The sequence below is a fragment of the Dryobates pubescens genome, chromosome 37 (assembly GCF_014839835.1).
Source record: "Dryobates pubescens isolate bDryPub1 chromosome 37, bDryPub1.pri, whole genome shotgun sequence".
NCBI classification, from domain to species: domain Eukaryota; kingdom Metazoa; phylum Chordata; class Aves; order Piciformes; family Picidae; genus Dryobates; species Dryobates pubescens.
This window is the reverse complement of record NC_071648.1, coordinates 3,892,951-3,918,008: the sequence shown is the minus strand read 5'-3', so window position 1 is coordinate 3,918,008 and position 25,058 is coordinate 3,892,951. Positions and strand designations below refer to the sequence as shown.

General features: G+C 49.8%; 1 protein-coding gene across 1 annotated transcript in view; it reads left to right on the top strand.

Annotated features, from left to right (window-relative positions):
- Positions 1–25,058, top strand: part of ERBB4 (erb-b2 receptor tyrosine kinase 4) — a 747,707-nt gene that overhangs the window by 599,958 nt on the left and 122,691 nt on the right. Inside the window, exons 17-19 of the mRNA XM_054177007.1 lie at positions 14,565–14,697; positions 17,787–17,909; positions 19,385–19,483. Of these exons, the coding sequence (XP_054032982.1) occupies positions 14,565–14,697; positions 17,787–17,909; positions 19,385–19,483 (355 nt within the window). The remainder of the gene's footprint in view (positions 1–14,564; positions 14,698–17,786; positions 17,910–19,384; positions 19,484–25,058) is intronic.

Sequence of the window (25,058 nt, the reverse complement as noted above, 5' to 3'; positions counted from 1 at the left end):
GGGTTTGTTAGAATGGAAAGCAGCACAGCACCCTGCTGCAGAGGTCACTGCTATTACTCCTCATCAGGCTGCAGGAGCCTTGTGTTGCCTGTCTGCTGTGGTTTGGCTGCACAGATAATATAGGAGGCAGAAACCAAACTGTGCCGTGAAGAAGTGACCTTATTGCAGAGCAACGCTATAGCTCTCCCCACTCTCTCCTATGGGCTGCTTCCATGGCTTGAAATGAGGATTTAATTTAGATTTAATGTTGTTATAAATTAATTATCTGTGATTAAAAATACATTGGCAGAGCTTTAGATGTATGGAAGATGTAGAGTTGCTTAAACCTCGGTGAATGGCTTTAATAATTCATCAGTATTTAACATAGAGTAAATCAGAAGTGAAGCTTGCAGTCTCACTCCCAGTCTCCCTGTGTGGTGTAGGATTTGTCACAGTCAGACAATTTGCATGACAAATGCACTGGAGTTAGAGCCTGCCCAAGACTTAATTCCCTGCCTTCTGTTGGGCTCACTGTGACCTGTAAGGGCATAAAGGAGCTGCAGTTCTTGCATGCAAGAGGAAGGTCTCGGTTGGAGTTCTTTAGAACAGTGCATTGGTATTGGTGGAACTGGATGAGAGGGCTTCATTCATCTGCAAACCCACCTTGTCCCTCTGGCAGCACCTAACTCCCCTAAGAACTCCCCAGACCTGCAAACTGCCCCTGCAGTAAGCACTTAGCAGGACTCAGTCACAGGAAACCAGGATCTGTGGGACACAGCCACCTGGTTTGGAGAGGAAGAGGTCTGATGTGCTCTGCTGCATGGCCTCAGGGCTGGAGGAAAGGAAATGTGGAGAACCACAGCACAAGGACCATGAGGATGATCAGAGGGCTGGAGCTCCTATGGAGACAGACTGAGAGAGCTGGGGTTGTTCAGTCTGGACAGGAGAAGGCTCTGAGGAGACCTTCTTGTGGCCTTCCAGGTTCTGAAGGGGGCTACAGGAAAGCTGGGGAGGAAGTTTTGAGGGTGTCAGGGAGTGATAGGACTGGGGGGGATGGAGCAAAACTAGAAGTGGGGAGATTGAGATTGGATGTTAGGAAGAAGTTCTTCCCCATGAGGGTGGTGAGACACTGGCAGAGGTTGCCCAGGGAGGTGGTGGAAGCCTCATCCCTGGAGGTTTTTGCAGCCAAGCTGGATGTGGCTGTGAGCAACCTGCTGTAGTGTGAGCAGAGCAGGCTGAAGGGAGTCTCTCTACAACTACCTGAAGGGAAGGTGGCATGAGGCTGGTGTTGGTCTCTTCTTCCAAGTAACCAGGGATAGGATGAGAGGAAATGGGCCTGAGCTGCACCAGGGGAGCTGTAGGCTGGACATTAGGAAAAACTTCTTTACTCAAAAGAGTGGTCAGGCATTGGAACAGGCTGCCCAGGGAGGTGGTGGAGTCACCATCACTGGAGGTGTTCAGGAGGAGACTTGATAGGGTGCTTGGTGCCATGGGTTAGTTGATTAGGTGGTGTTGGATGATAGGTTGGACACGATGATCTTGAAGGTTTCTTCCAACCTGGTCTATTCTATTCTATTCTATTCTATTCTATTCTATTCTAATATTTATTGTTCTCTACAGCTACCTGAAGGGAGGTTGTAGACAGGCAGAGGTTGGTCTCTTCTCCCAGGCAACCAGCACCAGAACAAGAGGACACAGTCTCAGGCTGCATCAGGGGACATTTAGGCTGGATGTTAGGAAGAAGTTCTACACAGAGAGAGTGATTGCCCATTGGAATGGGCTGCCTGGGGAGGTGGTGGAGTCACCATCATTGGAGGTGTTCAGGAGGAGACTTGATGGGGTGCTTGGTGCCATGGGTTAGTTGATTAGGTGGTGTTGGATTGGTTGATGGGCTGGACACAATGATCTTGAAGGTCTCTTCCAACCTGGTCTATTCTATTCTATTCTATTCTATTCTATTCTATTCTATTCTATTCTATTCTATTCTATTCTATTCTATTCTATTCTATTCTATTCTAATTCTGGATGCCCCCAAAGCAGGTTCACCTAGGACAGGTCACACAGGAAATGTCCAGATGGGTGTTTAAGGCCAGGCTGGATAAGGCCTTGAGCAACCTGGTCTAGTGAAAAGTGTCCCTATTGAATTCTCATAGGAAAGATGATGAATTGTGAAATAAAAATGAGAGGTGTGGCATGGAGAAACCTTCCTCCTGGCAGAGCTACTGAAAGGTATAAAACTACCTCTGCAGTGCTACAGGCAAGGGTTTGGTTAATCGTCTGTGAGCGTAGATATTTCATAGCTACCCCGGGGGGCTTGGAACTAGGTGATCTTCAAGGTCCCTTCCAACCCAACCCATCCTGTGAATCTATGACTATGCTGAAGAGCTCCTTTCCAGCCAGTGCTTCACTGGAACCTCAGTGAATTATGAGCACTTAGCCCCAGTGGAGCTTGGAAAGTGCTTTACAATGAAAAGAATAGCATCAGGGAGGGCACAGTGTTCAAAGGGGTTTCCTCCTCTTGCTTCCTGATTTGGCAGGGGGGCCGGACTCGATCTCTGGAGCTCCCTTCCAGTCTCTAATGTTCTGTGATTCTTTAAATTCCTCCCAAACCTTCCTTCCTGTCCTCTATTCTTTACAGTTTGATCTATCACCCAACTGGAGTGAATTTCACTCTGTGTCCTGTACCTAATACTGAGTAGCCTAAATTGTAGAGAACAGAGCAGGGAGCAGCTAATTCATCACGAGGACGTGTCCCCACAGGTCTGATTGTGTTTCCAGACTGTGGAGCATGCATCTATCTACATAGCTGTTGGTTAGCTGGGAAGAAGAAATGGCCTGCATTAGCCTGACTCCAGCTTCCCCCTCCCCAAATGCTAACAAATTCCTATTACTAATGACTGCAGGACTCACTCATCTGTACAGTCACTGCTGGAGCAGAGCTGAGGGCAGGCTGAAATCATTTCTGAGCCATTTGGGCTCCAGTTCAATCTTCTGCTTGAGAAATAGTGCTGGGTGGAGGGTGAAGGTAATTGGCCTACTCATGTCTGCTAGAAGGTGTAATAGAACCCAAACTGTAGCAATGAAGAAAACCCTTATAAAGATCTGCCCAGAACTGCTGCTGCAGAGTGGAGGAATGTTCCTGCTCGGGTCCAATGGCCAATTTTGTGCTAGGATTTGTATTGTCTGTGTAACCCAGCTCCCACAGAGTGTTTCAGCTACCTGCTGATTTAATATGGGCATTACCTTGTCTTGCTCCCAACTCCTCAAGTGATGGAGAGCTCTCTGCCTCAGCCTGTGCTGCTCTGTGGCACTTGTGGGTTTGACAGTTAATGAATACAAAGCAGGGCCATCAGGCTGAGTTGCCTCTCAGCACATGATGTCGTGCAGGAAAATGTGCTTTATGTTTCTCTTTGAGAAAAGCAAGTTTTCCTGCTAATAATTTTGTGTACAGGCACAATCTTGGAGCCCAGCTGACTGCAACTGGTTGCAGGGAAGCAGGATGAGCTTATTGCTCCTAACAGGAATGCTTGATGCGGCGAGAGGCTTGGAGCCGGCGTTGAAGGGGTTGTTTGCAGAGCAGGCTATCATCATCAATGATCATCACAGCTCTAGTTTCCTTGATTGAAAGCAAAATGTTCCTCTTCCCAATGAAAACCAGGAAATATGGCAAGTTTATGAAGAGGATTTTTTCCTTAACATGATGAACTGGCTTCACCTGGGAGCCCAGTCTGGTGGATTTAACTGGCTTCCTGGCACAGCCAAATCAGGCTGTGGTACCAAACTGGGAGGCTTGGCTCAGACACCTGAAGGCTGTGAGGCCATCCAGTGGGACTTGGACAGACTGAGAGCTGGGCAGAGAGGAAGCTAAAGAGGTTCAACAAGGAGAAGTGCAGAGTCCTGCACCTGGGGAGGAAGAAGAAACTGAAGCAGCACAGGCTGGGAGGGGATCTGCTGGAGAGCAGCCCTGGGGAGAAGGACCTGGCAGTGCTGGTGGACAACAAGTTCTGCAGGGGACAGCAATGTGCCCTGGGGGGCAAGAAGGCCAAGGGGATCCTGGGGTGCATGCTGCAGAGTATGTCAAGCAGATCCAGGGAGGTTCTTCTCCTCCACTCTGCCCTAGCAAGGCCACACCTGGAATATTGCATCTAGTCCTGGGGTCTGCAGTTAAAGAGGGACAGGGATCTGCTGGAGAGAGGAAGGCTGCAAGGATGCTGAAGGGACTGCAGCACTGCCTGGTGAGGAGAGGCTGAGAGCCCTGGGGCTGTTCAGTCTGGAGAAGAGAAGGCTGTGAGCAGACCTTCTTGTGGCCTTCCAGCATCTGCAGAGAGCTACAAGAAAGCTGGGGAGGGACTTTTGAGGGTGTCAGGGAGTGATAGGACTGGGGGGAATGGAGCAAAACTAGAAATGGGGAGATTGAGATTGGATGTTAGGAAGAAGTTCTTCTGCATGAGGGTGGTGAGAGACTGGCAGAGGTTGCCCAGGGAGGTGGTGGAAGCCTCATCCCTGGAGGTGTTTGCAGCCAGGCTGGATGTGGTTTTGAGCAAGCTGCTGTAGTGTGAGGTGTCCCTGCCCATGGCAGAGGGGTTGGAACTGTATGATCCCTGAGGTCCCTTCCAACCCTAAGATTCATGTTTGCAGGTGGCAAAGGCTCCCAGACTGAACATGAACAGTGACATCTGTCACCTTCCAAGCACCCTCCGAGGAGGTGGAGAGCTGGGGAAGGGAATCTTGTTCTTTGAAAGGAAAAATACAAAGCTGAGCACATCTTAACTTCTTTGCCTCTTAATTCATCTAATAACATGAGATGAATTTCTCCCAGCCCAAGGGATCCCCACTTTGTGAACGCCAGGCACTCTGGAAGTTGTGGTTGTGGAGCTCTGCTGGGCAGCGCTGCACAGCAGAGAGAAGGCAGTGAAGCACAAACAAATTTGCTTCCCAGTATGGTTGTTTATCTTGTTAGATATTAAATACTGATTCTAGTAGATCTCTCGAAGCTTCAAAGTGGGCTGAAGTCCCCTTTGGGCCAGGTGAGGAGTATGAAGCACATGAATTGTCTTCCAGGAGCCAAAGGATGCCTTGACAGCAAAAACATACAAGAAGTGACTACTGGGCAGATCTTGGAGGCTGTAATGAGCACGAGATCATATCCTCCTCTAAATCAGTAATTAGGCTGTAAGAGCTGGTCTCAAGGCACCATGGGAATTGCAGATGTCATGGAGTGGAGGGACTGATGCGAGGCCCTCTTGTTGAGCAGCCTTGCCTACCCTGGATGACTAGCTTTGAACCCTTTTTGCTCTCAGTTTTGGTGTGTGAGAGTGGATTTCACAGGCCTTAAGCATGAGAGCACAGCACACATTTTTAATATGAATCTATTATTAATTTCTCCTAAGTTTAGGAAGGAGGTTGACTTGCTGGAGCGTGTCCAGAGAAGGGCAACAAGGTTGGTGAGGGGCTTGGAGCACAGCCCTGTGAGGAGAGGCTGAGGGAGCTGGGGTTGCTTAGCCTGGAGAGGAGGAGACTCAGGGGAGACCTTCTTGCTCTCTACAACTACCTGAAGGGAGGTTGTAGTGAGGCAGAGGTTGGTCTCTTCTCCCAGGCAGCCAGCACCAGAACAAGAGGACACAATCTCAGGCTGTGCCAGGGGAGGTTTAAGCTGGAGGTTAGGAGGAAGTTTTACACAGAGAGAGTGATTGCCCATTGGAATGGGCTGCCCAGGGAGGTGGTGGGGTCGCCGTCGCTGGGGGTGTTCAGGGCAAGGCTTGACAGGATGCTTGGTGCCATGGTTTAGTTGATTAGGTGGTGTTGGATGATAGGTTGGACACCATGATCTTGAAGGTCTCTTCCAACCTGGTTTATTCTATTCCATTCCACTCCATTCCACTCCATTCCATTCCATTCCATTCTATTCTATTCTATTCTATTCTATTCTATTCTATTCTATTCCATTCCATTCCATTCCATTCCATTCCATTCCATTCCATTCCATTCCATTCCATTCCATTCCATTCCATTCCATTCCATTCCATTCTATTCTATTCCATTCCACTCTATTCTATTCTATTCTATTCTATTCTATTCCATTCCATTCCATTCCATTCCATTCCATTCTATTCTATTCCATTCCACTCTATTCTATTCTATTCTATTCTATTCTATTCTATTCCATTCCATTCCATTCCATTCCATTCCATTCCATTCCATTCCATTCCATTCCATTCCATTCTAAGGCTGGAGCCTTGCTTTCAACATTTAGCCACTGCTACACAGTTTCCACTTTCCAAGGCAGGCTTTTTCACATGGGATTTCACCCCCCCCCCTCCATTCTGCTGCCTCTCCCAGTCTTTAACTGGGTATTCTCTGTCAGCTGAGGAGGGGTGGGGAATAGCAAATTAGTTACCTGGGGTTGAATTACGATTCAGGGCCATGCTCCTTGAACTGCTAAGTCTATTGTGATGAGCAGATAAGCCCAGAAATGCCTAGCAAAGATTGTTTTCGTCTTCTTGGGTAGTTTCAGTGCATAAAGTATAGCAGGAGGAGTCTCAGGGGAAATGTTATTGCTGTCTACAGCTACCTGAAGGGAGGTTGCAGTCAGGTGGGGGTTGGGCTCTTCTCCCAGGCAACCAGCACCAGAACAAGAAGACAGAGTCTCAAGCTGTGCAGGGGGAAGTTTAGGTTTGATGTTAGAAAGAAGTTCTACACACAAAGAGAGATTGGCCATTGGGATGTGCTGCCCAGGGAGGTGGTGGAGTCGATGTCCTTGGTGGTGTTTAAGGAGAGACTGAATGAGGCACTCAGTGCCATGGTCTGGTTGACTAGTTAGGGTTGGGTGAGCAGTTGGACTTGGTCTGGGAGGTCTCTTCCAAACTCATTCTGTGATTGTGTGGTTCAGTGCCTGTGTCAGGAGTTTGGTGATGGTGGATTCATAGTGAAGCTGAAAGAAATGTCACCTAGGACACATGTTTTGGCTGTCTGTTATTTATGCTGTCTGCAGGAGACTGATGGGGAACTGCCTCTCTTTGCCTTTCTGAGACCCAGCAGAGAAATGGAGCCTCTGTGCCTTTCAAAATGCTGGGGTATTGGTAGTGAAATTTTTGTCTCTGCATCAACATTGCTCCTGGTAACTACAGGTGGGCAGTATCACAGTCTCACAGTATCACTAAGGTTGGAAGAGACCTCGAGGATCATCGAGTCCAACCTGGCACCACAGACCTCATGACCAGACCATGGCACCAAGTGCCACATCCAATCCCTCTTGAACACCTCCAGGGATGGTGACTTGGTAAATGTAGTGAACTGCATTGCCAGAGGTGGCTGTGGGACAGTAATGTAACAAAAATGGACTAAGCCCTTAATGCCACTAAAGATAAGGAGATTTGTGTGTCCAGCTGTATGTGAGGCTGATCTGTTAGGTGCATATGAAAGAGAAAAGGCTTGGATTAAAATAAAAACCCAAACCATGAAATGGGAGAAAGGAGTTTTCTTGTCTTCAGCACCACCTTGCAGTGATCCATGTTAAACCCACCTGACCAATGACCAGGAACCAGCGTGCTGATGAAAGTTAACCAAGGTATTCCATGGAAGAAGCTGCAGAGATGAAAACAAGGCATGATAGAGGAGATGTGAAGGAGACAGCAGAACAGATAGCAAGGCAAGCTCAGCCTAAAAAGCAGCACCCCTGTTCAACATCTTCATCAATGACATTGATGAGGGAACTGAGTGTCTGCTCAGCAGGTTTGCTGATGACACCAACCTGGGAGGCTTGGCTGAGACAGCTGAAGGCTGTGCGGCCATCCAGCGAGACCTGGACAGGCTGAGAGGGCACAGAGGAACCTAATGAGGTTCAACAAGGAGAGGTGCAGAGTCCTGCAGCTGGGGAGGAAGAATAAACTGCAGCAGGACAGGCTGGGAGGGGATCTGCTGGAGAGCAGCCCTGGGGAGAAACACCTGGGAGTGCTGGTGGACAGCAAGTTCTGCATGGGACAGCAATGTGCCCTGGGGGCCAAGAAGGCCAATGGGATCCTGGGGTGCATTGAGAGGAGTGTGTCCAGCAGATCCAGGGAGGTTCTCCTCCCCCTCTACTCTTCCCTGGGGAGACCTCATTTTGAGTACTGTGTTGAGTTTTGGGCTCTGCAGTTTAAGAGGGACAGGGATCTGCTGGAGAGAGTCCAGCGGAGAGCTACGAGGATGGTTCAGGGACTGGAGCACTGCCTGGTGAGGAGAGGCTGAGGGACCTGGGGCTTTTTAGTCTGGGGAAGAGAAGACTAAGAGGGGATTTGATAAATGTTTATAAATATCTGAGGGCTGAGGGTCAGGAGGGAGGGGACAGCCTCTGCTCACTCGCTCCCTGTGATAGGACAAGGAGCAATGGATGTAAGCTGCAGCACAGGAGGTTCCACCTCAACACAAGGAGGAAATTCTTTACTGTGAGGGTGACAGAGCACTCAACAGGCTGCCCAGAGAGGCTGTGGAGTCTCCTTCTCTGGAGGCTTTCAAGGCCTGTCTGGATGCATTCCTCAGTGACCTGAGGTAGATTGTATGGTCCTGCTCTGGCAGGGCGCTTGGACTCAGTGATCTCATTTGGGTCATTTCCAACCCCTGACATCCTGTGACCCTGTGAAAAGAGGAAAGGGACACACTGGAGCTTAGAAAATCATCTGTGTGTGGTTGGAAATGAGAGCCAAGTGCACCCATGGTAGGAGGCACTGGAGGCAGCGAAGTGTCCTTTGGCAGTACAGCAAATACAGGGCTTGATTGTTGGCTCTGGGGCTTAGCTCAGCAGCAGTGAGGAGAAGCTGCACAGGCTGCAGTCACAACCTCTCAGCTCTGTTTGGCATCGTTTTCATGCAGGGGTAGGAGTTTTCCTGCAGGACTTAGGAGTGAAGGCAACTGATCACTGTTTGAGGGAAAAGCAGATCTTTTGCTGTCTTTCATGTGTTTGTTTAGTACTGCAGGATGTATTTTTCCTGCACGGTGTGTTGCTCCCCTTATGCTACCTCTGCAAGCTGGCTTTGTGGTGTGCTTAGATGGTAGCTCCTGAAAACTCAGTTCTGATTCTCAGTTCTGGCATATTTTGCAGTAATGACCAAGTGCTCCTTGGGTGAATGATCTTCTTGTTTTCAATTCACTGCTAAAAATGATGAGGGCTTTCTTTGAATGTCAGTGACAGAGCATAAAGGTTCATGCTGACCCCCTGTACTCTGTGTCCAGTTTGGGGCTCCCCAGTTCAAGAGAGACAGAGACCTGCTGGAGAGAGTCCAAGAGAGAGGGAGGAGGATGCTTAGGGGACTTGAGCATCTCCCCTGTGAAGAGAGACTGAGAGCCCTGGGGCTGTTTAGCCTGGAGAGGAGAAGGCTGAGAGGGGATCTGATCAATGTCTATCAATAGCTGAGGGCTGGGGGTCAAGTGGAGGGGGCCAAGCTCTTTTGGGTGGTGCACAGCAATGAGCCAAGGAACAACAGGGACAAGCTTGAACATAGAAGATTTCTCTTCAACCTGAGGAGAAACTTCTTTGCAGTGAGGGTGGCAGAGCCCTGGAGCAGGCTGGCCAGAGAGAATCATAGAATTAACAAGGTTGGGAAAGACCTCAGGGATCATCAAGCCCAACCTATCACCCAACACCCCATGACTATCTAAACCATGGCTTCAAGTGCCATGAAGCATGCTGTGGAGTCTCCTTCTCTGGAGCCTTTCCAACCCCACCTGGATGCATTCCTGTGCAGACTCCCCTGGGTGATGCTGCTCTGGCAGGGGGCTTGGACTGGATGATCTCTGGAGGTCCCTTCCAACCTCTGATATACTGTGGTACTGTGATGCCCTGTAACAAGAAGAGGGCTGCAAGGGATATTTGTAGCTTCGTTGTGTTTCTTCAGGAGTCCTTATGCCTCCTTTGGAACCATTTCCTTATTATGGGCTGTTGTGTAAATATCATTTGGACCATTCTTGGTTTACACAGCGGCATAAGACTCTAATTATTTATTTTGACAGCTGTTATGATAGTTGTTAATGTGCACTTTAAAGCTGAGAGATCTCCTGCTTGTTTCGTTAAGCTGTGCTTTGGTGGTGTTTGTTCAAGATTAGATGATTGTTCACATGGTGTCATAAATACAAATGCAAGCCCTCTGTTTGAGAACATCAGTCAGGAGTAGCTCCACAAAAGATGTCCAGGGGGTTTTCTTAATTGCCTATTAAAGAGCTTCTTGCATCAGCATCATGGAAAAAAGCCATGGAAGTGGAGTGTTGTTTGGGGTGCATATGCCAGGTGCTTGCATCTGAGCACTGTGATGGCAGAGCAAACAGTGGGGTTGGGAAGGCTGATGCGTGGTAAGACCACACTAGATGGAAGGGTGTCACTGCCTGAGGAGTTAGGTCACACTGAAGTTGTGTCCCAACCATCATAATCTATTTCCCAGCCAGCCAGCATTCAGATTCCTTTATTTGCAGGTTTTATGGTCTCCATCTCAAAGTCTCTGGACTGTAGTAGTAGATCTGCTGTTGTGCAGTGTTAATGTGTTGGTCAAGCATTACAGTGGTGCTTTCATAACTGGATGTGGGAGTCTGAGGCTTTGTCTCTATTAATGTGAAGTGAATGACACAGCAGGGTTGGATCTGGAGGATGAGATAGCTAATGGTCCCAATGTCTAGGCTAGGCCTGTGGGGATAACTCTGTACTGATCCTGGGGGCTCTAATGTCAGTTAGAGGTTGCAGCACATCATGCACCTTCTGGGCTTGCATCTGCAGTTAATCCAGGTCCTGTATTTTGAGACCTCTGCACCAAACCACAGTGATGAAGGATACTTAGGATGGTTTGGAGATGAGCATCAAAATGGTACTTGGTGCTAATGTAGGCACATCTTAATGAGCATCAAGATGGCACTCAGTGCTAATGTAGGCACATCTTAACACACCAAACCAGGTTAGATGGCCCTGCCTCCCACTGCTTTGCTTTTGTGGCAGGGTATGGAATAAAGAGCTGGCCAGGTCACTTTGCAGGTTCTGTGGGAAACTCTGAGCATTTTCACTAGCTGTGTGCTGCATTTCTCTTAACAGGCCAGAATGGACCTTTCATCATCATTCAGATGTAGGGAGGAAGGCTGTTAAAGCAGAGCAGTGATGCTTCCACAAGCTTGACAATACTTCACCTGCCTCCTGTACGCAGCAGGCAGTGCTTCTGACACCACTCCTGCTCTGTATTTGTTATGCTGTCTTCATGTCCCCATCCTTCCAGCTGCTGTCCAGCCGTTGCTGGAGGGGAGTGCTGTCAGTGTGTTTATGTTGGTTAGTTGTATGCTGTGAAAAGGCCTCATTTAAGGGTTTGTTTTGGAGGGTTTGTTTTGTTTGCTACCCACTTTTAAAAGCACAGAGAGAAAGAGGGAAAATCCAGTTAGAGCACCCCTTACTTTGACTCTTCCTTTGCTTCTCTGCACTGCCTGCGAGGGCGACCTCCAAATGAGGGCTCCCAAGTTAGGGCGACTCTCTGAGCCACTCTTTTTGTGTTGTGCTTGTATAGGATCTACTCTGCTGCTGCCAACCTGCTGCATCTTGTCACTATGGAAAAAGAAATTAGTAACTGTAGTTCATGCTGCTCAAGAACTGGAAAGCCAAAAACACTTCTGGGAGTAGTGAAGGGACAGCAGGTTTTGTGCAGGAACAGAGCCTTGCTTGGTGTTGTTCAGAAGAGCTTTTGGTCTGGCATTTTGCTGTACTGAAGAGACACAGCAAGACCAGATGGATGCAGCCTTAGCCCCTGACCAAAGTGTATGAGCAAGGAGTTCCAACAGGGTGTGTGCAGAGGAGGGCAAGGAAGCTGGGAAGGGCCTGGAGAATAAGTCTGATGAAGAGCAGCTGAAGGAGCTGGGGATGGTTAGTGTGAAGCAGAGGAGGCTGAGGGGAGACCTCCTGGCTCTCTGCAGCTCCCTGAAAGGAGGTTGTGGAGAGCTTGGTGCTGGTCTCTTCTCACAGGTCATTAGCCCTAGAAGCAGAGGGAAGAGCCTCAAGCTGCAGCAGGGCAGCTTCAGACTGGACAGCAGGAAGAATTTTTTCCCATCCAGAGTGGTCAGGGCTTGGAATGTGCTGCCCAGGGAGGTGGTGGAGTCCCCAAGGCTGGCTGTGTTTGAAGGTGTTTTGGCTGTGGTGCCTGGGGCTGTTGTTTAGGGGTGATCCTTGCAGAGCAGGGTTCTGGGTTGGACTTGGTGATGCTGAGGCTCTTTTCCAACCTGAACGTTTCTGTGACTCTGTGATAGGTGTGTGATTCTACTCATGAGCTGCACTAGTCAAATGTAAATATCCTTGAGCCTATGAGTATGGAGCCTCCAGATTTATTTATAAATACCGTGGTTGAATTTGTCTCTCACTCCCCTCACACTCAGGAAGGTGTCACATACTGATGTGATGAAACGGTTATTAATTCATGAATAGGAAATATTAATTATGTAAATAATTTTGTTACTTATTAGCATTATTAATAACAGTCGAATTGCTGTTTTATATACAGGTTCTAGTGCACGATTGTGAAATACAGCCCATAAGTGGCTGAGTATTTACAGTTTGGACTCCATTAGAATATTTACAGAGTTAATGTCTATTCAGGAAAGGGAGGCTGCAATTCCGCTGTTTGTCCGCCAGGCGGCGACTCGACAAGACGCTGGCGCCTGCTTAGCTCTATGCAACGTGTCCGAGGCTTGGACTGGCAATGCTCTGCTGCCAGGCGCGGGGGCTTTGAACTGAGCCTTAGTGAGTGGGAAGCAGGTGGAAGGTGCACTGTGTCCTTTCTTTGCAGCCAGGTTAGTTGCTAGGCTGCGGCAGAGCGGCTGGCAGGCAACCTTCTCCCTCCCGTGGTACTGGAGAGGGGGCAGGACGTAGGCTAGCCGGTAGGCAGGCTCCCCTAGCAGGACTCAGGAGGCTCCCTCCGGATGGCAGAGAGTGGTCCTGCGGGGTTGGCCTGGCAGGGCTGGTAGAGCTGGTCCCTAGACAGGGTCAGCCCTGCGGCAATGGGCTTCGGGGCCGGTGTGGACGGCCCCGGGGAAGAGGCGCGGCTGCACGGAGCAGCGGCTTCCCCTTTGCTTGGCTCGGAGGAGCGGGCAGGACCCTCTCGGAGCGGTCCTGGCTTTGGAGCACAGGCAGGGAAGGTGCTCTGATTTCCCTGGGGCTCACAGGGCACGGAGCGGCAGCGGCGGCGGCTCCGCTGCTCTCCCGCAGCGGCTCACGGCTCAGGCAGGCATGGGGCTAGGCGCTGCTCCTGCTTCCCGAGCTGCCGCGCAGGGTTGTGCAGCTCCTCACTCTGCTCCTTAAGGCTGCAGCAGGCGTTTGGAGTGCCGGGCTCGGCCGGTCCCTTCCCAGCAGCTGGGCAGTCTTACCCTCGGGGCTGCAGTCCTCTTGCCGACACGGCGGGCTCTGCTGCCGACCGCCGGGGCTGGCAGTACAGCGCTGTGGCTGCTCAGGCTTTCAGCGAGGGTCCCTCCTCTGGGGACTCTCAGGGCTGAGGCACGACAGGCCTGCCCAGCTGCTGGCTTCTCCTGGTCGTGCAGGGGCTGCTGGTTTGCTTGCATGTGGGAGTGAGGAGACTCACCAGCAATGAGCCTCACAGCAAAGGCTGTGGCACATGGGCAGAGAGCTTGGCAGCTCGAGCAGAGAGAGGGAGGCAAAGAGTGAGGGCAACTTGTTTACGGGTTGGGGTAATACAAGCTTCTTGAGGCTGGATTTGGCCAATGGGCACTCTCATAAACAACCAGCTTTAGCCTATAGACACCATGGAGCTAGCATGATGCCCACACTTGGTAGCAACATGAGCATCCCATGCCATGGGTGCATGCAGCTGTTTGCCCTTAGAAGGCAGGTGAGGTTGGTTGTGCTGCCTGGCTGATGCCTTGGCCTTTGCTCCCCTCAGGAAAGGAGGGGGATGTGTCCACACAGGCTGGGACAAGTTTCAGTATCTGGGGCATAATTCTGGCCATATGGTGCCTTCACCACAATTGGTACTTTGGGAATGTTCCCTTAGTTTTCCCCTAAATGCACAAGCCCATGAGATAATGGAAATGGAGACAAAGAGTATCATAGAATCATAGAATGGTCTGGGTTGGAAGGCACCTCCAAGGTCATCCAGTCCAACCCTCCGTGCAGTCAGCAGGGATGTCCTCAACTAGACCAGGTTGCCCAGGGCCCTGTCCAACCTCACCCTAAAAATCTTCAGAGGTAGAGCCCCAAATACCTCCCTGGGGAACCTGTCCCAGTGCTCATGGCCATAGTAAGCATAGTCAAAGCTCCTGCTGGAAAGCTGCAGATACCTGTATCCTCACTTTACCATTGCAGGTTTGCCTTTGCCATCCAAATGCATGTTGTGTCTCCTTGTCCACACAACTCCTCACCTGTGCATGGTGGTTTGAAAGAAGCAGGGTTGGCATATTGATCGAAACCAGGAGAAGTCCTGCTCCGTGTCCCTGTGTTTGCCCTGCCTTCCCGTGTGGACTGACCCAGAAATTCCAGTCCTAAGGCACTTAATAAGCTTTCCAAGTGATGTTGTTTGATGTACCCAATCACTCTTCCACCTTTCACCCTTCCTGAAGATAAAGCCTCTGCTTCTGATTGCTAGAACCCCCCTGATTGCTGCGGGAGTTATTGGTGGCCTCTTCATCGTCGTCATCCTGGGCCTGACCTTCGCCGTCTACGTCCGGCGCAAAAGCATTAAGAAGAAGAGAGCACTGCGAAGGTTCCTGGAGACTGAGGTGAGAGGAGAGGGTTTCAAAAGATGAGTTCTGCCTTTGTGTTGAAGATGCTCAGGTCTTCAATCCAATCCAGTTACTCTGAGAAGTGATCTCACTAGCTTCTCCAGGGCTAATCTGAAGGAAGGAATGGGGCTATGCCAAGGTGGTTGTTCTCTGTACATAAAGAGATCCCTGACTTCTGGAGGCCACAATACATCCATGTGATGTCATTGTAGCAGCAGATTTGTTTTCAACTTCCAGCCTGCTGTCAAATGAACTTCTGCTCTGGCGAGGCCCTATCTGGAGCATTGCATCCAGCTCTGGGCTCCCCAGCTCAGGAGGGACAGGGATCTGCTGCAGGGAGTCCAAGGGAGGGCTCCAAGGATGCTGGAGGGACTGCAGCACTGCCTGGGGAGGAGAGGCTGAGAGCCCTGGGGGTGTTTAGTGTGGAGAGGAGAAGGCTGAGAGGGGATCTGATCAATGGCTATCAATAGCTGAGTGCTGGGGTTCAGGAAGGAAGGGACAGGGACAGGCTCTTCTTACTTGTGCCCTGGTATAGGCCAAGGGACAATGGATGGAAACTGCAGCCCAGGAAGTTCTACCTCAACGTGAGGAAGAACTTAATTACTGTAAGGGTGACAGAGCCCTGGAGCAGGCTGCCCAGAGAGGTTGTGGAGTCTCCTCTGGAGCCTTTCCATCCCTGTCTGGATGTGTTCCTGTGTGACCTGTGCTGGATTCTCTGCTCCTGCTCTGGCAGGGAACTTGGACTTGATGATCTCCAGAGGTCTTTCCAATCCCTAACATCCTCTGATCCTGTGATTCTATCCCAGTTCATCACTATACCTAGCAGCTTTCATGCATAAACTTTACAGGTTTCCATCAAGTGAATACTGAGGTTGACTTTTAAGTAAAATTGCCTTTAATTTCCTTCAGTAAGCTCATCAGGAATGCTTAAAGTTAGAGGTTGTAACTATTTTTTCTCAGTGCCTACATTGCCCTTATGGTTCAGATTTTGTCAAAGCCTGTTCATGACCAGTAATACATTTTATTAAGCCGAGATACTTCCCACAGCTTAACCAAATGAAGTTCACAGTTCAGCTGGAAAAAAATAGGAAGCAGAGCTCTAGGAAGGAGTTCTGTGCCCAGTTCAACCTCATCTTTGAAATGCCAGGAGTGGAGGGGGCACTCTAGGAAGTATGTTTTAAGCATAACATTAAATCATTACCTTTCAGCTACAGCAAAGGTGATTCCTACAGTCTCCTCAGTCCCACACCTGAGACACCTAACAAGCTGGTAAAGCTTGGGCATAGTGTTAGTGATTCCTTCATTAGGCTGTGTTAACAATGCTGGGTTCTGTGCCCTTCCAAGGGTCCTGCTCCTGCTCATCTCCCATGCAGAGCAAATAATTTATGCATCCCCAGTCTGTTTGCCTACATATCTCTATGCTTGGCTAGAATTTGTGTTGCTGCTTAAGTCCTGTTCAGCTGCACTGAAAGCAGTGCTCGGTGCAAGGTAAATCTTGCTGTGTAGCAGCCCCTACTGAAGCATAAATTGTTTCAAGCAGGTCGTTGTCATTGGTTTGGGGAAGTGTTCACTTTGAAGACCAGCTTTCATTCTCCATTTGGTCAGATAAAAGCTGGGACTGACAGCAGCTCCTGAGGGATCCAGGGCCTCGTACTGAAAGTGGGGAAGCTATTGTCTTGGCTGAGAAACTGAAGATTAAATCAGGAGTGTGCTGAGATAAACACAGAGGCAACTCTAGCTTCAGCTACAGTCTCTGTGCCTGGCTGGGGGCTGTAGCTGACTTAGTAGCTTTGTAGATTGCTCTCCATAAAACTCTACCAGAACCCTCACAGCATTTCTTTGGCCACAGCTGTAGCACTGAGCTGTTGGCAGTCTTCACAAACAGGAAATACAGAGGTGTTCTGCCAGTCTGTCTGCATTTCTTTCACAGTAAACCTTACTTTCATGGTGACAGTGCTGGGCATATCCAGTGGGGAGGAGGAAAGAGAAATCGCTCTAAAGAATCACAGAATTATCAGGGCTGGAAGGGACCTCAAGGATCATCCAGTCCCAACCTCCCTGCCATGGACAGGGACACCTCACACTACATCAGGTGGCTCACAGCCACCTGGCACTCTCCAGGGATGAGGCTTCCACCACCTCCCTGGGCAACCTCTGCCAGTCTCTCACCACCCTCATGGGGAAGAACTTCTTCCTAACAGCCGATCTCAATCTACCCACTTCTAGTTTTGCTCCATTCCCCCCAGTCCTATCACTCCCTGACACCCTCAAAAGTCCCTCCCCAGCTTTCCTGTAGCCCCCTTCAGATACTGCAAGGCCACAAGAAGATCTCCTTGGAGCCTTCTCCTCTCCAGACTGCACAACCCCAACTCCCTCAGTCTGTCTCCAGAGCAGAGCAGCTCCAGCCCTCTGCTCATCCTCGTGGCCCTTCTCTGGTCACCTAACAGCACCTCCAGATCCTTCCTGGAATAGAGGCTCCAGAACTGGACCCAGTACAGCTCACAGATTATTTCTGTGCTAATCTGATTTAGTGCTGTTGGGTTTGTTACATTTTCTTACCCCAGTAATTTCCTAAGCAAAACTAATTAGCCCAGTCAGCTACTGGAGTAGTTTGTGCTGCTCTCGGAGCCCGACCCACAGTAAGAACGTGATGAGCCATTCAGTCAGGGCTGTTCTAAGAGAAATCTGGATAACCTGAGAGAGAGTGAAAGGGCAAGTATAGAATGTGGTGCACTGCAAAGGCATGCTGTATTTCTGTCCTGGAGAGAACATGTACCCCAGCTCCATTAAGAAAAGTCCTTGGCTGTGTTGGTGCAACACCCATTCAATTTCCAGATCGTAATTCCATCGTGCAGCTCATGGTGGAAATTACTGGATGTTGACTGAGGGTTTTCCTGATCAGTTCTCTATGTTTTGTAGCTTTGCTCATTTGCTTTTGAAGGTGAGAAAGTCCTCCCCTAGTTGGCAGGCCAGCAGACACCACCCCTGTCTAACTCCAGCATTTAGCTGGTTCGGTGTTTTCAGTGCAGACTTCTGACAGGCCTTCACATTTCCTAATCTTTAAGCCTGTTGGATTTCTTTCCTAGCTTGTGGAACCCTTGACTCCAAGTGGCACAGCCCCCAACCAAGCACAGCTTCGTATCCTGAAGGAGACTGAGCTGAAGAGAGTCAAGGTTCTTGGCTCGGGAGCCTTTGGAACTGTCTACAAGGTAAGAGCAGAGAGTTCTCTCCTTCAACTTTGGAATGGTCAAGTTCTGCATTGCAGCAAACCTCCCTGTGCTGGGCCTGGGCTCATGAGCCCTGGGTGTCTGGGAAGCACAGGGCAGTGGGTTGTGTGGAAGGAGGGTATGGTCAGGCTCAAAGGTTGGCTTCAGCTTTAAGCAGTGTGGTGGGTTGAAATTACCCCCAGATTAAAATTGCCAGACCAGCTGGTGTGGAAGCAAATGGAGCTCCATTTACAGGCAGAACTAATACCCACAAATATGGAATGCAAGGAATATGTACCAAATACACAATATTTACAGGTATTTAAGAACACCACAGGAACCCCCCTGGGCAAAAGCAGGGGGCTACCCACAGCTTTTCCCTCTCAACTCCCTGTCTGTGAGCCACATGCTCTAGAGTGAGGTGTCCCTAGCCATGGCAGGGGGGTTGGAACTGGATGATCCTTGAGGTCCCTTCCAACCCTGACAATTTTGTGAGTCTATGACCTGGTGCTAGTCAGTTTGGAGAATTTCCTGGTAGCTTCAGTGAGTTTAGCATCAGGATCCAAAAAGGAAATCCAGAGTTCTGTTGAATTTCCTTTGGGGTTGCTTAGCCTGGAGAAGAGGAGTCTCAGGAGTGACCTTCTTGCTGTCTGCAACTACCTGAAGGGAGGCTGTAGACAGGCAGAGGTTGGTCTCTTCTCCCAGGCAACCAGCACCAGAACAAGAGGACACAGTCTCAGGCTGTGCCAGGGGAGGTTTAGGCTGGAGGTGAGGAAGAAATTCTACACAGAGAGAGTGATTGCCCATTGGAATGGGCTGCCCAGGGAGGTGGTGGAGTCACCATCATTGGAGGTGTTCAGGTGGAGACTTGATAGGGTGCTTGGTGCCATGGGTTAGTTGATTAGGTGGTGTTGGATGGTAGGTAGGACTTGATGATCTTGAAGGTCTCTTCCAACCTGGTCTGGTCTATTCCACTCCACTCCACTCCCACTCCACTCCCACTCCACTCCCACTCCACTCCCACTCCACTCCCACTCCACTCCCACTCCACTCCACTCCACTCCACTCCACTCCATTCTATTCTATTCTATTCATCAGAACAAATAGAATCATAAAATTGTTAGAGCTGGAAGGGACCTCAAGGGTCATCTGGAGTCAAATAGTCAGTGGGAAAAGCCAGTGCAGGGCTGCCATGGCCCTCTAAAAACCTGCTTGTGGGCAGGAAAATCCAGGGGCCCTGCTGAGGATGGCCCCTTCCAGAAAATCTTGCATTGTACTTTGCTGTAAGAAGTAGTTTTGGGGGGGGGGTTGTTATTATTTTATTAGCTTTGTGTGTTCTCAGCTCTGCAGTTCATAACTGGTCTGCATGATGTGACAGGGTGCATCCAAAAGAGCTCTAAGTCTGAATGAAGCTTTTATGATTGTGGTCTTATTCATCTTCTGGCACTTTCTTTCTCTCTCTCTCTTTTTTCCCCTAGGGTATTTGGGTCCCTGAGGGAGAAACTGTAAAGATTCCTGTGGCTATTAAGATCCTGAACGAGACCACTGGTCCAAAGGCCAATGTGGAGTTTATGGATGTAAGTAAGAGGTGATCAATGCCTTTGAGTGTTTCTGGGTGTGTGGTTTGTGTCTGTTCTGCAGCCTGCAGTGACTGCAAAGAAGAGGTTTTGCCTCTTTGCTTCCCTGGTGTTTCAATAGCAGGAGGAGGCCTGTGCACAGGACCCATCTTGTGCTCATTTTCAGCCAGTGTTGCAGTGCCACATCCCCAGCAAAACTCAGCTGCTCAGATTTTGTGTGCAGGCCATTTCCCCCCCTCCCCTCAGTCTTTGCCATGCTCAGAGGTGCTGCATCTCCACAGAGCTCCCTACTGCAGCCATGTTCCAACAAAAGCAAGCAGCCAAGGTTGCATCTCAGCTGCAGGTAGGTCAGTCCTGCTTCTCTGAAGCTGTGCAGCTAAGCAGATCTGTGTGAGGCAATGCTCTGCCCTGTTTAGCTTGTTGCTTGTAGATCATTCTGTTGCACAACCCCAAGTACCTGGGTGACTAGGGTAATGCCAGTGCTGTGGTAATGAAGGGTTGAGGTTCAAACTGTGCAGGTGTTCTGACCCTGTGAGGAGAGGCTGAGGGAGCTGGGGTTGCTTAGCCTGAAGAAGAGGAGGCTCAGGGGAGACCTTCTTGCTCTCTACAGCTACCTCAAGAGAGGTTGTAGCCAGGTGGGGGTTGGTCTCTTCTCCCAGACAACCAGAGACAGAAGGAGAGGACACAGTCTCAAGCTGCACCAGGGAAGTTCTTAGGAAGAAGTTCTTCACAGAAAGAGAGCTTGGCCATTGGAATGTGCTGCCAGGAAGGTGACCATCACTGAAGGTGTTTAAGAGGGGATTGGATGGGGCTCTTGGTGCCATGGGTTAGTTGATTAGGTGGTGTTGGATGATAGGTTGGACCTGATGATCTTGAAGGTCTTTTCTAACCTGGTTAATTCCATTCCATTCCATTCCACTCCATTCTTTTGGGATGAGTGACCATAGTTCACAATGCTGCTGAATTCCATCTGTGCTCCAGTGGAGTAGGTTCCAGCCTCCAGATGAGGGAATTGTTACCAGAATCACACAGAATCACAGAAAACATCCACATGGAGGAGACCCCCAAGCTCATCCAGTCCAACCTTCCACCTGGCACTGCAGGGTCAACACCAGACCATGTTCCTAAGCACCAGCTCCAAGGCTGCTGGAACACCTCCAGGGATGGTGACTAAGAAATATTTCCTAGCATCCATCCTGAACCTCCCTTGCTGCTTCTTGCAACCATTTCCTCTGCTCCTGTTTCTTGCCACCAAGGAGCCTTGGGAGCCTTCAGGGAGCTGTAGAGAGCAATGAGGTTTCCCCTCAGCCTCCTCTTCTCCAGCCTGAACACCCCCAGCTCCCTCAGCCCCTCCTTGTAGCCCAGGTGCTCCAGGCCCTTCTCCATCCTTGTTGCCCTTCTCTGGACATTCTCCTTCCTGGAGTGAGGTCCCAGAGCTGAACACAGCACTCGAGGTGTGGCCTCAGCAGTGCTGAGCACAGGGGGATGGTCACCTCCTGTCCCTGCTGGCCACCCTTTTTCTAATCCAAGCCAGGATGCCATTGGCTTTCTTGGCCCCCTGGGCACTGCTGCCTCATATTTAATCGACTGTCAACCAGAACCCCCAGGTCCCTCTCCAAGTCAGAGCTTTCCAACCACACATCCCCAATGCATGCAAGTCAGTAGCACTGAGCAGCTGGCACTAGCTGAGGCTGTGACCCCTGATCTGACAGATAAGGAATAATACTATCTCCTTGTCTGGTGCTGAGTAACCTTGAGGTGCTCTACAAAGCAAACATCAGGTCCTTGATGAAAGCCAGAGCTACTTGCACAAAGTTTGACAGCTCAGTCTGATCAGCTGACTTAATTCACTGGACCACATTCCCTCCAGGGTGTGTGTCTTAGCTTCTGATAAATGACTTGGAAATGATGAGGGGTTTTTGGAAGCTCCAGAGGTTTCAGCTAGGTAAGCTGCAGCCACACTAGGAAAGGTTTCTCTTTTAACAGTTTCTCATGAGTCTCTGACCCAGTGGTAACAAGGTGGGGGGAAAAAAAAAGCCATTTTCAGTCCCAGAGGTTAATAATAACCTAAAGGTTAGGTGCTTTGGTTGTAGGGCACAGTTTCACCCTCTTCCTTGGCTCATTGCACTTTGTAGCCCTCAGCAGGCTCTGGAGTGTGAGTGGAGAGTGCAGCTGGTCTGCTTGCAGGCATGTCTGGGAGGAGACTCACCAAGGGGTGCAGGGAGTGTCAGGAGGGAAAGATATCCTTCTCCCCACCCTAAGGCTGGTACCTGAATATATGAAGGTGCTGAGTTGTAGAGAGGGAGGAGAGGCTCCTTGTAAGGAAAAGAGGCAAACATGCAGCTTGAGAGGCCAACTGATAGAAGGGAGACTTACAGTTTGGCTTATCAGAACACTTTCCCCTCCTCAGCCTCAAATGATTTAACTGCTGTGATTGTCTGATAAGGTAAGGAACTGTTGGCCTGATCAGATGGTTTGGCATCGAACCAGGTGCTCACCAGAGAATGTAGTACATTGCTGAGCCATGCTGCTGTTGGAAGGCACAGCAAACCATCTCTGAGCGTAAAAAGTTATACATTTAAGCTAACTTGTCATGGGGAGACAGACTGAGGGCCTTCCCTCTCTAGCCTTGCAAGCCTGATGTTGCCAGGCAGTAATCCTGCGAGCTGTGAATCTGTCCAGGGTTTTGATCCACTTACAAGTTTAATCTATCCCTTCTGAACTTAAATGCTCCATTATCTGTTAGAAAATAATTAGAGGCTGCAAGCCCAAGCCTGCATACACAGAGTTCCTTGGGAGTCCCTGAGCTCATTGAGGTGAAGACAGTTTGACTGATGGTGGTCAGCTGATGTTGGGCCAGGAGCTAATAATAGAAGGCAGTGCTGCTTAGCTAGGTGAGAAAGTTAACCTGGGAAAAATTAAACTGAAGGGTCTGGGGATTTATGGTTGGAAATAAATTTCCCATTCTCATTTGTTTCCTGGTAAGAGAGCTTCAGAGGCAGTTGGCTTCTTTTATGGTTTTATAATTAAGATCTAGGGGGCTTCTTGACTTCGCCTGGACTTAGTGTGGTCCCCTGCTGTCTCTGGGAGCAGCGTTCAGTGTGCAGGAGAGCATTTGTCAAGTGAAGTGCAAAGGTAATAACTGACAATGACCTCCACCAGGCAGGCAGCAAACAAATTAGAGCTGCATATAGGGGGCTGATACCCACATCTTTTATTTATGTCTGGCCTAATTAAGTTAATAAAGCAGTCAGCACTAGTGCAGGAGGGAAGAGAAACAGCTTGTCCTAAACTGCAGCCCAACGAAGCTTCAGTTCAGAGCTTTCAAGAGGGAAAGAATGAAACCATCTGAAAAACCATGGCTAGAAAAAGAATGTTTATCTCCTGCTCAGCTGAGAACCTGCAAAGGTCCAGAGAGGTCTGGGTGCTTTCTTCTGGCATGTCTAGATAACATCTTGGAGAGTCCACTGGAGTCAGGTGGGGCAGGGCAGAGAGGTCTTACCTTGCCTTGATTTTCGCCCTTGGCATTAAACATAGGAGGTTCTGAGATGAAACTTTTGGATTCTTTCTCTGGCCCACAGAGGAACCCCTGGGGCTGCCTGTGGGCACACTGTGTGATGTACAATTTCCCAGTTGTCAGAGGTGCATTTACATTGAGTTTTCTTGTAAGATCCTGCCTGAGAGCACAGAATCACAGAAGCATTCAGGTTGGAAAAGACCCTTGGAATCACCAAGTCCAACTCAGAACCCTGCTCTACAAGGCTCACCCCTAAACCAGAGCCCCAAGCACCACATCCAAGCCATTTTTGAGCACATCCAGGCTTGGTTATTCCACCACCTCCCTGGGCAGCCATGTAAGAGTATGTGAGGATGGCTGGAGAAACATTTTTGTCTGCCCCTTAATTCCTTGTGTGCGCCTCCTGCTAGCTGAGTGCTTGATCCAGCTCTTCAGCAGCCCACAAAGATGCTTTCCAAAGACTGAAAAGCTATTGCTAGGCTGGATAAGAGCTGCAGGCACCCCAGGGTAGTGCCACTGACTGCTGGGGAAATACAGCTGAGTTCATCTTGAGCTGCAGTTTAGAGGGCAGCTTTAGGATCATGAGACTCTTTATGGCAGCAATGAGACACTTTCCTCATCCTCTTCTGCTGTCATTTATGTAAACCTCCTCCCTTCCAGCTGCCATAAGGGGTCTGTGTAAGCACAGCTGGTAATGGCCAGCCCTGGTGCTGCACTGCTTGGCCCTGTTCTTCAGCTGTGATTCCAATACATTCACTCCATCATGTTAAGTTGCTGGGGTGGAAGGCAAGGGTGACCTAACTCATCTGACTGTAGATTCCTTTCTGTGTGGCCTGCCCTCTTTCACACACTGTAAGTAGAGCCACTAGGAGGGGGAGCTCTTGTCCTGTCAGGTCCAGGCACAGAAGCTCACTGTGACTGCAATTGCAATTTCCAGCCTGCCCAGAGACAGAGCAAGGCTGTCCTTGAGAGCTCAAGCACTGAGAGTCATCAGCCTCTACAGAAGCTGGAAATCTGATCATCATTGAAGGCTAACTGCTTTTAGTCCTGTGAAGATTAACTATTTCAAGGCCACATTTCTGTTATTTCTATCCTAAGCAGTAATTTCCTCTTTAAATGTCTGCAGCCATTTTTCCTCCTGTGGTGTGTGTGAGGATAAGCCATGTGTGAGTGTGTGTACATTGATCTTCCATCTGCACCGGCATGTGGCTGTCTGGAGAAAGCATACACACAGGAGGGCTGCAATGTAAGCACAGACAGACAAGACAGGCTGTTTGGAAACAGTTTTGCTGGCAGAGTGCTCTAACTGCAAACTGCAGTAAAGGAAGGAGCTTGGTTGATGCTGGTGAGGGGGCACAATGCAACTCGGAGGTTAGCCACAGTGCAGCTTAGAGGTTAGCCACAGTGCAACTCAGAGGGTAGCCACAGTGCAGCTTAGAGGTTAGCCACAGTGCAACTCAGAGGTTAGCTACAATGCAACTCAGAGGGTAGCCACAGTGCAGCTTAGAGGTTAGCCACAGTGCAACTCAGAGGTTAGCTACAATGCAACTCAGAGGTTAGCCACAGTGCAGCTTAGAGGTTAGCCACAGTGCAACTCAGAGGTTAGCCACAGTGCAGCTTAGAGGTTAGCCACAGTGCAACTCAGAGGTTAGCTACAATGCAACTCAGAGGGTAGCCACAGTGCAGCTTAGAGGTTAGCCACAGTGCAACTCAGAGGTTAGCTACAATGCAACTCAGAGGGTAGCCACAGTGCAGCTTAGAGGTTAGCCCCAGCGCAACTCAGAGGTTAGCCCCAGCGCAACTCAGAGGGTAGCCACAGTGCAGCTTAGAGGTTAGCCACAGCGCGACTGAGAGGGTAGCCACAGTGCGACTGAGAGGTTAGCCCCAGCGCGACTGAGAGGTTAGCCCCAGCGCGGCTCAGAGGGTAGCCCCAGCGCGGCTCAGAGGGTAGCCCCAGCGCGGCTCAGAGGGTAGCCCCAGCTCGACTCAGAGGGTAGCCCCAGTGCAACTGAGAGGTTAGCCACGGTGCAACTGAGAGGTTAGCCACAGTGCAGCTTA